Source organism: Medicago sativa, chromosome 6 (assembly GCF_051527215.1).
Source record: "Medicago sativa cultivar Bolivia chromosome 6, Bolivia_mono, whole genome shotgun sequence".
Classification (NCBI taxonomy): domain Eukaryota; kingdom Viridiplantae; phylum Streptophyta; class Magnoliopsida; order Fabales; family Fabaceae; genus Medicago; species Medicago sativa.
In genome coordinates this window covers 78,388,358-78,403,649 of record NC_140754.1, presented here as the reverse complement: position 1 = coordinate 78,403,649, position 15,292 = coordinate 78,388,358, and the positions used below count along the sequence as shown (strand labels likewise).

Sequence of the window (15,292 nt, the reverse complement as noted above, 5' to 3'; positions counted from 1 at the left end):
AAACAGTAAATGTGTTCACACCTATTTTTTTACTAATTAAATGTGTTCACACCTATTTTTTACTAATTAAATGTGTTCACATCTTGTCCCCAATATTAGAATTTTTTTAAAATTTTATCCTCTAAACTTGGAATGTAATCATATCCTAAATTTTTCTGGAATATATTTAATTAATGACCAATTTATGTTTATAATTCATTGTATGCATAAATTAAAAATATAATAATATGATATTTTTTTATAATTACAAATCTTAAAATATATGTACACCAAAAAAGTAACCGACAAATTGTATAAAAAATTGCATGAAGAAATTAGCATATAATAATTTTTTAAAATTATAAGATTTTTTGAAAGAAAATTTAAAATTATACATAAATATAATAAACATTAAATATGTTCCCATCTTGTCAAAAAAAATTATAAATTTTTATTTTATATCCTCTAAAATATGAATTCGATGAAATCCTTAATTTTCGGGAAATATCTTTAATTAAAAAATAATAATTTTTACGGAGTATATCCATTAAAAGAATATAATATTTTAATACTTACAAATATAAGGTAATGTACTCAAAAATGTTAACCAATAAATTACTTAACACAATTGCATTAAAAATTGATTTTGTATTCTAAAAAATAAGATATTTACGGTAAAAAAAATTATATTCATTTTTTTCCATTATATTTTTTTTAAAGCAAGAAGGAAGCCTAGCAGAGAGCTAGGGAAAGCTCAAATGTATTACCAAAAGCAAACGGTGGAAACAAAAAAGAGAAGGGGGACCAAACCGAAATCTCTTTAAGGATTAGTGTAACACCCCGTTTTTCGCTAAGATTATTTATTTATTGTGTTTAATTGCTTGTTTGTGTGTTTGATTTGGGATTAGAGGATTTTTAAATGAGAAGGGTATTTTAGTATTTTTAGGACTAAGGGCATTTTGTTCATTTTATGAGTGAGAGTATTTAGTAATCTTAGAATTAGAGGATATTTTAATAATGTTGGTGTGGTGAGTTATTTTAGTAGAGTTATTAGTAACTTTGGGTAATTAGTTAATATCGTGGTGTATGAGTATTTAATGGGAGATTTTAATGAAGTAATTTTGTAGTAACATTTTAATGAGTGGAGAAAAGTTACTAGGCCCATTAAGAGAGAGGGAAACCTAGAATTCTTCTCTTTACCTAACACATTTTTCTTATTCCCAACTGAAATTCCAAAAATACCCTTGCGTGAGTTAACTCACGCTAGTGTTAAATCTGCGTGACTTAACTCATGCAGAGATTTACACTGGCATGAGTTAACTCATGCAGAGAGTTACACTAACGTGAGTTAACTCACACAGAGATTTGACTAGCGTGAGTTAACTAACGCAGCGTGAGTTAACTCTTGCAGGGGCAATATAGTCATTTCAGTTGGGAATGAGCATTTTTGGTTGGGTAAAGAGCAGAATTCGGAAACCTAACCTATTAGTGATGCTGTAAGAAATTAGGGTTGAGCATTCATTTATATGTTTTACCAAAAGGTGGGTAGAGAGAAAATAGAGAGATAAAGAGAAGAGAAAGAAAGAAGAAGAAGATCTTATAAGAGGAAGAAGAAGAGAGCAAAGTTAGGAAGCAAGATAGAAGAGGAGATTGAGGTGAGGGGGATAAGGTTTGATTCTCATAATAAGCTATAATCACTTTTCTAGTTTTTGGGTCGACATGTTTGTTTTGTTGATTTTCATGAATTGGATGTTGAAATTTGTGCTTAATAATTATATTAATTATGGATATGATAAACTTTGTGGAATTAAGTTGTTTATATGCTTAAGTTTGTGATTGATGATATAGAATAAGTTGTTTTGAGAATTTTGCTTAATTTTGCGAAAACCATGAATTTTGATGATGATTATTGCTCAAACATATTTTAGATCACTTGTTGAATCATTGGGTATGTTTGACTATTGATAAGTTATGAATTGTTGGTGTTGGTTGTGAAGTTTGGCTTGAATTGTGAAGTTTTGGAGTTTTTGTGAAAAATGACCATGATTATGAAAACTTGATTACTTGATGATATGAATCCATATTTAATGTGTTTTAATTGTTCCTATTATTTGTGTTATCTATTGATGAAGTTTGTACAACCATTTTGGATCAATTGTATCGAAATTGGGATTTTTGGATGTTTTTGGTGTGAGTTCCCGAGAGGGAACCCATTTTCTGGGTTCTTTGTGTCTGCTAAACTCGCCCAGTGAGATTATGTGTACCATGACCAGATGTGCAGAACAGCACACGCTATTTTGTGCATTTCGGGCCTTTCGGGTTGTTTCCGGACATCCCCAAGTGTTCCTTTTATGGTGTTTTAATGTTGTTTTGATTAATATAGTTGTTGGAACATCGTTTACTTGAATTTGAAATGATTTTGTTTTTATTAATTTGAGACGAACTTCGAATGAGAAATGAACATGAATTTGAAATAATCGAATGATGATTTTTCTTAAGTGAAATGTTATGACTTGTCTTCTGTAACGATGAACTTAGATGAATCATGTAGGTTTGATAAAGAACTATAAGAGCATGTAACTTGATTTTTGGTGAAAATGTAATAAGAAACGAACTTTGAAAATTATAGACGAACTTTGGTGAAATGATGAAATATGACTTGTTAGCTTACAAATGACTTTATGCTCAGGATAATATGTTGGATTATGATTGAATTGATGATTAAAATGCATGAGATATGATGAATTGTGTGAAAATGAAAAATAGACGAACTTTGAAGAAAAATAGACGGACTTTAACAAATGATGGTTTATGCTAAGTTTACTTGTAAATGATTGTTAGCTACTGATTAGATGATGAATTGGTGATTGTTAAGCTTTTTTTTCTCCATATTTATCCCTATTCAATACTACTAATATATCTTAAAAGATGAAAAGTAAATATTAGATACATCGAAACACAAAAGTTTGTTTAAGGATAGTCATGCCCAAAATATACACATAAGTGTTGGTAACACTACAAACATTTTTTGAAATATGTGAAAATTGTTAAAAGGCTTATAAAAAACTGGAGGTTGTACTATTGCAGATAAGAAAATGGAAAATAACATGCAAGGGATTTGGGAGGCTACTAGTATGACGGGATATATAGTGCCTGAGGTCCCAAAAGTGGTTGCTAATGGTATTCCTCAAGGTACTACAGGTTATCCAGAATTTTCAAAATCCAAAACACCAGAAATTGCAGATAAGAAAGCGGAAAATAACTTGCAAGGGCTTTGGAAGGCTACTTCTATGACAGGATCTATAGTGCCTGAGGTCCCAAAAGTGGTTGCTAATGGCATTCCCCAAGTTACTACAGGTTATCTAGATTTTTCAAATTATAAGCCATCTTTCAAATTACTATAGTATGTATTACTTTTTCCCATATTTATCCCTAGTCAATACTACTAATCTATCTTGAAAGATGAAAAGTCGATATTAGATACATCGATACACAAAGGTTTGTTTAGGGATAGTCATGCACAACATATACACATACGTGTTGATTACAAACATTTTTTGAAATATGTGAAAATTGTCAAAAGGCTTATAAAAAAACTGGAGGTTGTACTATTGCAGATAAGAAAATGGAAAATATCATGCAAGGGATTTGGGAGGCTACTAGTATGACGGGATATATAGTGCCTGAGGTCCCAAAAGTGGTTGCTAATGGTATTCCTCAAGGTACTACAGGTTATCCAGAATTTTCAAAATCCATAACACTAGAAATTCCAGATAAGAAAGCGGAAAATAACTTGCAAGGGCTTTGGGAGGCTACTTCTATGACAGGATCTATAGTGCCTGAGATCCCAAAAGTGGTTGTTAATGGCATTCCCCAAGTTACTACAGGTTATCTAGATTTTTCAAATTATAAGCCATCTTTCAAATTACTATAGTATGTATTACTTTTTCCCATATTTATCCCTAGTCAGTACTACTAATCTATCTTGAAAGATGAAAAGTCAATATTAGATACATCGATACACAAAGGTTTGTTTAGGGATAGTCATGCACAAAATATACACATACGTGTTGATTACAAACATTTTTTGAAATATGTGAAAATTGTCAAAAGGGTTATAAAAAAACTGGAGTTTGTACTATTGCAGATAAGAAAATGGAAAATAACATGCAAGGGATTTGGGAGGCTACTAGTATGACGGGATATATAGTGCCTGAGGTCCCAAAAGTGGTTGCTAATGGTATTCCTCAAGGTACTACAGGTTATCCAGAATTTTCAAAATCCATAACACTAGAAATTCCAGATAAGAAAGCGGAAAATAACTTGCAAGGGCTTTGGGAGGCTACTTCTATGACAGGATCTATAGTGCCTGAGATCCCAAAAGTGGTTGTTAATGGCATTCCCCAAGTTACTACAGGTTATCTAGATTTTTCAAATTATAAGCCATCTTTCAAATTACTATAGTATGTATTACTTTTTCCCATATTTATCCCTAGTCAATACTACTAATCTATCTTGAAAGATGAAAAGTCAATATTAGATACATCGATACACAAAGGTTTGTTTAGGGATAGTCATGCACAAAATATACACATACGTGTTGATTACAAACATTTTTTGAAATATGTGAAAATTGTCAAAAGGGTTATAAAAAAACTGGAGTTTGTACTATTGCAGATAAGAAAATGGAAAATAACATGCAAGGGATTTGGGAGGCTACTAGTATGACGGGATATATAGTGCCTGAGGTCCCAAAAGTGGTTGCTAATGGTATTCCTCAAGGTACTACAGGTTATCCAGAATTTTCAAAATCCAAAACACCAGAAATTCCAGATAAGAAAGCGGAAAATAACTTGCAAGGGCTTTGGGAGGCTACTTCTATGACAGGATCTATAGTGCCTGAGGTCCCAAAAGTGGTTGCTAATGGCATTCCCCAAGTTACTACAGGTTATCTAGATTTTTCAAATTATAAGCCATCTTTCAAATTACTATAGTATGTCTAATCAACAGCAAAATCCACAAGGTCAAGTATTAGATGCTCGTCTAATACTATAGTATGTCTTTTGACTTCTTGTGGTGGATTTAGCATCTAATAAACCACTATAGTATCTAATAAACACACTCTCATCTTTTGACACTTTTGGCTTGTATGTTTCTATTTTGCTCGTCTTTTGTCCTTGCCATTTATTGATATTCTTTCCATGTTTTTGTAGTGCACCAAAGGTCAAGTATGTCTAATCAACAGCAACCTGGGAAACAAACCTTGAAGGATGGTGTATTTATGCCAGCCAAATCAAACGAAGTTACAATCAAAGCTAAGATCTCTCAAGGGCCATCAGTCCCTCTTTGGAACCCACATTCATCAATGTGGCATTACATAGATCCTCAAGGACATGTGCAAGGACCATTCCCTTTAGTTTCTCTAAAATATTGGAATGATTCTCGCTACTTTTCTCCAGACTTCAAGGTTTGGGAGGCAGGTCAGAGCCAAGATCAAAGTGTACTATTGGTGGATATTCTATCCAAATTTTTCCCTGTTTGACCAAGTTTCTTATGAGGTGTCAATATAGCCGGGATGTCAGTTATCAGAGTATGCTTTAGCATATCAATTTTGGTTTAAGAAAAACATGACGCTTTCCAATCTTGGTTAATAACTCGGTTTGATTTTAATACAACCGACAACCTGGAACTTAAAATTGTAATTGGGTTGTTTCAAATTGCTTCTACTGGATTCTGTTTCATGCTTGTGTTGTTTTGACAGATTTTTATTTGATATTTGTTGGCATGTGCTAGTTTTGGTTTGGGTGTATTTACTGTCTTTGACACTTTTGGCTTGTATGTTTCTCTTTTGCTCGTCTTTTGACTTCTTGTGGTGGATTTTGCATCTAATAAACCTTTTGTTGTTTGAAAAAAAAAAAAACTAAATTGAATTCAACATAGTTTATTGGTATGTGTTCACTACGTTTGTAGTTAGCATTGGAGAGCCTAAGGCTTTGTTTGGAAGTTTGGAGAGGAAGAGGAGAGGAGAGAAAGGGAAGGCTTTGAAGGGTTGAAAATATGGGGGAAAATCATAAAATCTTTCATATGTTTTGAAAGATTAATTTTGTAGAGAATGATAAATTAATGCTTATGACTTATATATTTTTAATTTTAAGAATATTATAATTACTTAGATTAATTTCCCAAAATTCATGTAAACCTCCAAAACCCTGCTAAAATACAATTTTTTGGTTTCCCGAATGAGGAGTGTTTCGTATTTTGAAGAAACATGAAACCCTAAAATCTTTCCCTTTTAGTGTCATCTATTTCTACCACTTATCCCTTCCTTTCTTTTTTCTTTTTCAAAACACTCTCCTCTTTTCACCTTCAAACTCGCATACAAAGCAGAATATCAAGATTACTCATCAACCAACTAATGTAGAGTCTTGTTTACATGCCGGATCACAATCATAATTTTCTTGAACAATCTATCAATTGGCGGAGCTTATTAACTACATGAGTATAATTACTTGGTTATAAAATTAGGAATCTTATACTTAATTTATTTGTCTTTTAGTTTTTTATTCAATAACACTTGTTGTATTAAAATGCTAGTATTTTGAAGCTTAAATTGCATTCCAAAACACATGTAGCAAGTGTTATAGCACCAAACGTAGTAGCACACGATTTTGACAAAACACTGGGTGGATGCTCACTGTTTTATCTTTAAGTTGTAATGACTTTAATTAACTATACCTATGTTCTTATAGTTTATTTTAAGCTCATTTTGAGCTAGGATTCGTTAACTTGTAATCAATGACTAATTTTTTACAAAAATATAAGCTTATCTCATTTTATTTATAAAAATATCAGAGATACATGATGGTAGTAGAGCACCAAACGTAGTAGCACACAATTTATAAAAATAAGCTTATCTCATTGCACATGCATCTCATAATGAGAAACGAGTTCATTAATGTTCTTCATTATACCTATTAAAATATTTAGATATGAGAAATGCTAGAGAGATACATTTTAACACACATTTTTTAATACAATTTATTTGATTAGTTAAAATTCACATGAAACCCACCAAATTTAAATGGAAACTTTGGTGGGTCCCATATAAATTTTATTTTTTAATACAATTTATTTGATTAGTTAAAATTCACATGAGACCCACCAAATTTAAATGGAAACTTTGGTGGGTCCCATATGAATTTTAACAAATCAGAGAGAATGTGTTGAAAAATGTGTGTTGCTAGCATTCCTCTTTAGATATATTTATATCCTTGAGAGAGGAAACCTAAAAATTTAGCAAACAATAATATATTTTCATATCGGTAATTTTTTTTGAAGAAGTCAAACTAGTCTACCGAAATTGGCACTGGAAATAATCAAACATGAGACTATAAAAGAAACACAGTCTAAGGTCTCAAGCCAATACCGTCCAGGCCAACCCAAGTAGATTCATATCACTAAAGAAATAATTTTAGGATTGCAATGCTGATATTAAAAGTTCAAAACAAATATTAAGTAAAATAAACCACTTAAATAAAATATTTTGTTTAAAAATTAGTTAAAATCACAATTTAACTAGATTACCAAACAAGTGCAACTTTTTTATTACATATTTATATTTGGATAAGTTACGCCGACCACCAACGACTTACCCTTCAATAAAAAAAAAAATCGGAAACTCTTGGATGATAGCCACAATTTTATTGTCATTTAACAACTTTCGTTTTTATTCTTAAACTGGTTAAGATAGTGAGTGGTTGTTACGTGACACTCTAAACTCCAATTTAAAATATACGACAAAATATGATAGTTCTAAGCTAAATATGCATCGATTTCAAATCAGTGGCAGAACCAGAAATTTTATAAAGCCGCCTGGGGAAAATAAAACAATAATAAGTTTTAGTATCAAAGCTACCAAGGCTTGTTAAACAGACATTCATAACATCATAACATTGTTTTAAGGCATTTTTTTTTTTGGTCAATGTTTTAAGGCATCTTTATTTACTTTTTTTTGAAGTAAAGGCATCTTTATTTACTTGTTATTCTAGTATATGGACTTACAATCAAAACATCACTATATTGAATAAGATATTAATAACATTCAAAAAAAGTGAAATGAGAAAATATTTGAACAACGAAATATAAATTACCTATTTAATTTGTTAGAGTAATGATGATGGCTCTTTCATTATTATATGTGGGATCGTTATTATCTTCATCACCATGATCATTATTATTCCTATCAACACTTTTATTGCTTTCCTGAATTCACATATATAACACAAACAAGAATATAATTAAACTTTTCGCTACATGTCTATCTGATTCGTTCTATTAAATAGAAAATCTAATTTGATATAGAATATTTATTTAATATAAATATTTATTCATTAGAGTAAAGATATTGATAGCAATAAAATATGTATGCAACCTTGACATAAAAAGTTATCTATCTGCACACATCTATTAAAGATATAATATGACTTAGTTTTAGCAATGATTTATAACAACAACAACAACAACAAATCACGAGCCATTTCTAACTAGGTAAAATCTAAATAACAAAGGTGATTTGAGGCATGGCACAATCAAGAGTTAAAATCTAAATTATAAAATCTAAATACTTCATTCATTTGTTATCCCATGTGATTTGAGGCATTTGTATATTTAACTAGGTAATTTAAAATTAAAGAATATAGAGAAAAATCAAAACCAATATCATTGTTTGGTTTGATAGAAAATAAAAATAAGATTATATGGTTCAAGTGTTCAAAACCATCAAATCTTTTTTAAAATAAGGTCAAGAATATTTTTCCGCGTTCTGAGATTAAAATAACAAAGCCACCCTTAATTATAGGCATATAGAAATCGCTAACCATTGGCTATATATTTTTTTTTCACAAGCTAAAATGATATATATTAGAACTGCACAAGAAACGCCCTGCACAAGACGTGCAAAAAAGCAAAACCCTGCTAAATATTTACAACCAACCAGGTGCCAACTGAAAAGGCACCAACAAGAAACATCTAAAAGAAATTACTGGTGCACTCCCATGCAAAGGAGCGGATGTTTACACCAGTCATAGTAACAGTAATTAAAAGAAATGTTCTTAGCTTTCATCCACAAAAAAGAAATGCGTTTGACATGCTCAATAAGAACGAATGAGTTGGATGCCTCATTTTGAAAGATGCGATTGTTCCTCTCTTTCCATTGGTCTATATATTAAATCAATGAAATGATATTAGGTGACCGATGTTAAGAATTGGAGATACATGGTACCTATATCTAAAAAGGAAAATTGAATTTATTTATCATGGATAAAAGATCTAACATGTTTTACATACTATATAATAGGATTAATCGAAAAAGGTATGCATAGTTGAGGTTTTATTTCTAAAAATAAAACACATACTATAACACATTTTCATTCAAGTTGAAATGCTGAAAATGTGTACGTTTGTGCCATGCTTAGGACCTATAACTTTGTGAAGTAGAAGACACGCATGAGAAATATTCTTTCAAAACTTTGGAAAAGAATCATTTAAGCTATAGGGTTTTCTTTGGTTCTCATGAATTTCACGTTCAAGTTTACGCGACAACCGCCGACTACATCACTAAAACCATCTGAACCTCCTGATACAACAATAGGTGGCAACAACATGCTCAATGGAGGTAACAAAGATGAAAATAATGCAACGAAGCAACCCATGTTCATGTCCTTCAAAGACAAGGTCTTGGGATCACAACCTGTTGTTACAAGGAAACGAGTTTTGGTGGCTACCAAACTAGCACAGGTGGAACACATCAAAAGAAATAGATTACTCCCAATGCTCCATGCTCAAGACACAGTGATAGAGGAATTGAGCCTTCCATATATAGGGTGTTTAGTTGTGAAGCTTCTGGGCAAAACAATTGGTTACAATATGATGAAGACAAAACTTGAAACGGTATGGAAACTGAATGGGGGATTTGATCTTATGGAGGTGGGAAACTCTTTTTCCATGGTCAAATTTGATGAGGAGGATGACAAAACAAAGGTGATAAATGAAGGACCTTGGATGATTTTTGATCATTATTTAGCTCTTCGTCAATGGTCTCCGACATTAAATGCTGCAACGGCAACTATCGATAAAACAATGGCTTGGATTCTCAATCTAGTTTATTATGATGAGAGTGTGTTATGGGCGGTAGCTTCGATGGTGGGAACACCCGTGAAGGTGGACATGCATACTCTACGGGTTGCTAGGGGAAAATTTGCTAGGTTGTGCGTTGAAATAGATCTAACAAAACCTGTTATAGGAAGAGTTGGAATCAATGGAGAATGGTACAATGTCCAATACGAGGGTCTGCACATTATATGCACAATGGGCATATTTTGAAAGATTGCACCGCTCAACGGAAAACAACTACTGATGCGGCGGAAGTGGCATCAACTCCGATCACCGCCGCGCCGGAAGTACCAACAGAAACGGTCACAAGCAATAATGGAAAAGAAGTAAATGCTGAAAACGGTCATGGTGGAATTTCAGGTGATATTATTAAAGATATTTTGAACAAAACGGATTCCTTGGGAATTAATAGGGAGCCAGATTCAATGCACGGCGAGTGGGCAAGTGCTCGTATATGGAAGAATAAGCAGAAAAGATCAAGAGGTGACATTGGGTCAAGCAATACCAACACAATCAAAGGAAAGCCCGTGAAGGATACAAACACGGTTGGTGTGTATAAAGGGGGGTACACAGCTGTAGTTAATAAGGGAACTACTAAAGCATATAAAGTTGCAAGTAATGGTCCACTTGTAAAGAATATTGCTAACAATGATAGCCTCCAATCCAAACAAAGCGAAACCGAACTCATTATAGGAGATGGCAAAGGCAATATTTTTAATGTTTCTACTAAAGGGGAAGCTTCTCATAAGTCTGCTATTATTCCTCCACAACAAGAAGATAGAAATATGTGTGATATTCACAATGAAAGTAAAGAAGACCAAGGCACCATTATTAATAAGATGGATGCTGAAGATCGAAACATGGGGCAATCCCATGACGCCCAAATGCAAATAAATTGATGTGGTTTTTTCATATCAATTTCTTGTATCCTTTTTTATTTATTTTTTAATGATTGTTCTTTCTTGGAATTGTAGAGGTGCTCAAGGTTTAAATTTCCGCAGAGCACTTAATAATTTTTGTAGGAATAATAAAGTGGATGTTGTGGCTTTGCAGAAAACCAGGTGTAGCGGCATTGTTGCTCGCAAGGCCATTAAGAGGCTTGGTTTCAAGAATCACATTGTGTCTGAAGCCCAAGGTTTTTCCGGTGGCATTTGGCTTCTCTGGAACAAAGAAGATGTTCAATTTGAGGTGGTTCAAAATAATTTTCATTTCATTCATGTTAAAGTTAAGGAGAAAGATGTTGATCCTTGGTTACTAACTGTTGTCTATGCGAGCCCTCGTGAAAATGAGAGAGATGCAACCTGGTACCAATTAAGGGTCCTTGCTGATACTATTCAGGAACCTTGGATGATGGTGGGGGATTTCAATGAGATTGCTAGTCCCGATGAAAAAAAAAGGAGGAACTTAACCTGATCTCAGAAAATGTTTAAATTTTTCCAATTGGATTAATGAGTGTAGGTTGATGGAGGTCATTACTACTGGTACTAAATTCACTTGGAGGGGACCTAAGTGGAACGGGCGTGACAAAGTTTTCAAAAAATTAGACCGTGTACTCTGTAACGTTGAATGGTGAATAAAATATCATGAGGGATTTACAAAGGTTCTTCCAAGAGTTCAATCTGATCATCATCCTTTGTTGATTGTTTTGGATGGTCTTCCTAACAATGGTGGCAATCGTCCTTTTAGATTTGAAGCTGCCTGGTTATCCCACAATAATTTTCATAATTTATTAATCGAAAAATGGGAAAGAGGTAATGATTTTCTCCACCTTCTGCATGATTTTACACGTCAGCTAAAGATATGGAATCAAGAGGTCTTTGGGAATATTTTCAAACGTAAACGGGAATTGCTTGCTCGTTTGAATGGTATTCAAAACAGCCCCAATTATGGTTATAGCAACTTTCTTGAATCTTTGGAGAAGGATCTACAAAATCAACTTGCTGCCACTTTATATCAGGAAGAGTGTCTTTGGTTTCAGAAATATCGTAGTCAATGGATTGAGGATGGGGATCGGAACACAAAATACTACCATTCCAAAACCATTATTAGACGTAGGAGGAATAAAATTATGACATTACGTGATAATGATGGAGTTTGGATAGAAGACTATGATAATCTAAAATCCTTGGTTCGTAATTTCTATGTGGATGTTTTCAAAGAGGATAAACTTGACCGCGAAAATGTCATCTCTAGGAACACTTATCCTTCAATTGCGGAAGACCACCACAATATTTTGAGTCCTAGTATTAAAATGAATGAATGTAAGAAAACTCTTTTTGATATGGGTCCTCATAAAGCACCAGGAGAGGATGGTTATCCTGCCATCTTTTTCCAACAATGTTGGGACACAATTGCGGAGTCCATGTTTCATTTTGTCAATCAGGTGTGGTCTAACCCTTCTCTTATATCTTATATTAACAATACTCTGCTTGTTATGATACCTAAAATTGATAAACCTGAATTTGTTTCTCAATTTAGACCCATAGCTTTATGTAATGTTATTTATAAAGTTATTTCCAAAGTTGTTGTTAATAGAATTAAACCTTTACTTGATGGGATAATTTCTCTGTATCAATCAAGTTTTATTACTGGAAGAAGTATCCATCATAATATCATTGTAGCACAAGAGATGGTCCACTCTATGTCTAGAATGAAAGGTAATGATGTTTATGTCTATTAAAATTGATTTGGAAAAAGCGTATGACCGTCTAAACTAGAATTTTGTGGAAAAATGCTTAGAAGAGTGCAATTTCCCTCATAAGATCATTCAAATAATTCATCATTGTATTTCTTCACCTTCATACAAAATTTTGTGGAACGGAGAGAAAACTGACACCATAATTCCAACTAGAGGTATTAGGCAAGGTGACCCCCTATCCCCTTACCTTTTTGTCATATGCATGGAAAAACTTTCTCATATCATTGTAGATCAGGTGGATGCAAATTATTGGAAACCTATGAGAGCAGGCAGGTATGATCCTCAAATATCTCATCTTCTTTTTGCTGATGATCTTCTTCTTTTTGCAGAGGCTTCTGTTGAGCAAGCTTATTGTGTTTTGCATTGTTTGGATATGTTTTGCCAAGCATCGGGACAACGGATAAATAATCAGAAGACTCAAGTGTTTTTTTCAAAATATGTTGATAATCAGCTTAGAGAGGATATCTTACATCATACAGGGTTTTCTCAAGTTAACAATCTAGGCAGGTATCTTAGAGCTAACATAGCTCCAGGACGCACTTCAAGAGAACACTTTAGTCATATTGTCAACAAGATCCAAAATAAACTTAGTGGTTGGAAACAACATTGTTTAAGCTTAGCTGGTAGAATTACCCTCTGTAACTCGGTCATTAGTTCCATACCTTACTATCATATGCAGTACGCCAAGCTTCCTAAAACCCTTTGTGTGGAGATGGAAAAAATTCAACGGGGTTTTATTTGGGGAGACACTGAGCAGGGTCGTAAACCCTTTGTGTTGGATGGGATGTTATTTGTTTGTCTAAAATGAATGGAGGGCTAGGCCTCAAACGTCCCCACCTTATGAATGAAGCTTTTTTAATGAAGATGCTTTGGAATCTCAATGCTAAGTCTAATGATCTATGGTGCAAAGTGCTCCTTAGTAAGTAAGGTAGGAATAATGATTTAAGTTCGTCCATTAAATCTCAACCTTATGACTCTCCATTATGGAAAGCTCTTGCTGGCACTTGGGGGGAGTTTCAAAGAAATATAGTGTGGAAAATTGGGGATGGTCGTCATACCAATTTCTGGCTAGATAAATGGGGATCCAACAACATTTCTCTCATCATAGTAGCAACTCAATCTTGTATTGATACCACTCTTAATGTTAAGGATGTGACTAATGAATCTGGAATGTGGGATAACGAGTTCTTGTTTCAAAATCTTCTTGAAAACATTGCGACTAAAGTGATTGCGCTACCCGCGCGTATTGAGGCTGATGGTCCTGACACCATTGGGTGGAGAGGAACTAGTACGCATCAATTCACAGTTAAGAGTGCTTACAATTTGCTTGTTCAGGACCAATCTACTGTGGATGGTGATTGGAAAATGCTTTGGCAGTGGAGGGGACCGCATCGTATTCAAACTTTCATGTGGTTAGTTGCTCATGGTCGTATTCTTACAAACTACCGTCGTAGTAGGTCGGGTACGGGTGTTTCAGCTACATGTCCCTGTTGTGGAAATGCCGACGAAATTGTTCTTCATGTGCTTCGTGATTGCAAGCCAGCGTCTCAGGTATGGATTAGACTTGTGCCTTCTGATTGGATAACTAACTTCTTTTCCTTTGTTGATTGCATGGATTGTGTAACACCCACGTCGTGGCTTTCGATATCCCGCTAGGTGGATACGAAAGGTTCCCGACCTAAGGGGAACGGTTTAAGCCGCAAGGGACCCCCACGATAATAGTAGGAACCGAAACACATCGGAATGAGAGGGATCTGGAGGCCGTGTAGGTATGGGACTACATGGTTGAAGGAAGGCTTATAAGAATTGTTAGGTACTACCCATATCAACAAGATGCATCTTCTTTTCGGGAGCTCAATCCATAGGAACTCCACAGTTAAGCGTGCTTGGCTTGGAGTAGTACTAGGATGGGTGACCTACCGGGAAGTTTCCCGGTAAGCATGTGAGTGAGGACAAAGCATGCTGAAAAGACTCGTGTTGGTTTGTGGGGTTAGTCGGCAATCCTGTAAGCAGTCTGGGATGTTACACTTGGTATCAGAGCAGACCTCTCCCAGTACGGTGTGGTTCGGGGACGAACCAAGCGGAAGCTGGTGGGCATGTAACACCCACGTCGTGGCTTTCGATATCCCGCTAGGTGGATACGAAAGGTTCCCGACCTAAGGGGAACAGTTTAAGCCGCAAGGGACCCCCACGATAATAGTAGGAACCGAAACACATCGGAATGAGAGGGATCCGGAGGCCGTGTAGGTATGGGACTACATGGTTGAAGGAAGGCTTATAAGAATTGTTAGGTACTACCCATATCAACAAGATGCATCTTCTTTTCGGGAGCTCAATCCATAGGAACTCCACAGTTAAGCGTGCTTGGCTTGGAGTAGTACTAGGATGGGTGACCTACCGGGAAGTTTCCCGGTAAGCATGTGAGTGAGGACAAAGCATGCTGAA

General features: G+C 34.4%; 1 protein-coding gene across 2 annotated transcripts; it reads left to right on the top strand.

Annotated features, from left to right (window-relative positions):
• The first annotated feature begins 1,496 nt into the window (after positions 1 to 1,496).
• LOC146917052 (uncharacterized) lies at positions 1,497 to 5,739 on the top strand. Of its 2 annotated transcripts, none has more exons than XM_085718872.1 (6): positions 1,497 to 1,634; positions 3,067 to 3,336; positions 3,597 to 3,866; positions 4,127 to 4,396; positions 4,657 to 4,926; positions 5,193 to 5,739. In XM_085718872.1, exons 2-6 carry the CDS (start codon positions 3,075 to 3,077, stop codon positions 5,519 to 5,521), a joined length of 1,401 nt encoding a protein of 466 aa, XP_085574998.1. In that variant the 5' UTR covers positions 1,497 to 1,634; positions 3,067 to 3,074; the 3' UTR covers positions 5,522 to 5,739. The 2 variants fall into 2 exon arrangements, with proteins under 2 accessions (XP_085574998.1, XP_085574999.1); XM_085718873.1 differs by having other exon boundaries at positions 1,497 to 1,648.
• The last annotated feature ends 9,553 nt before the right edge of the window (positions 5,740 to 15,292 follow it).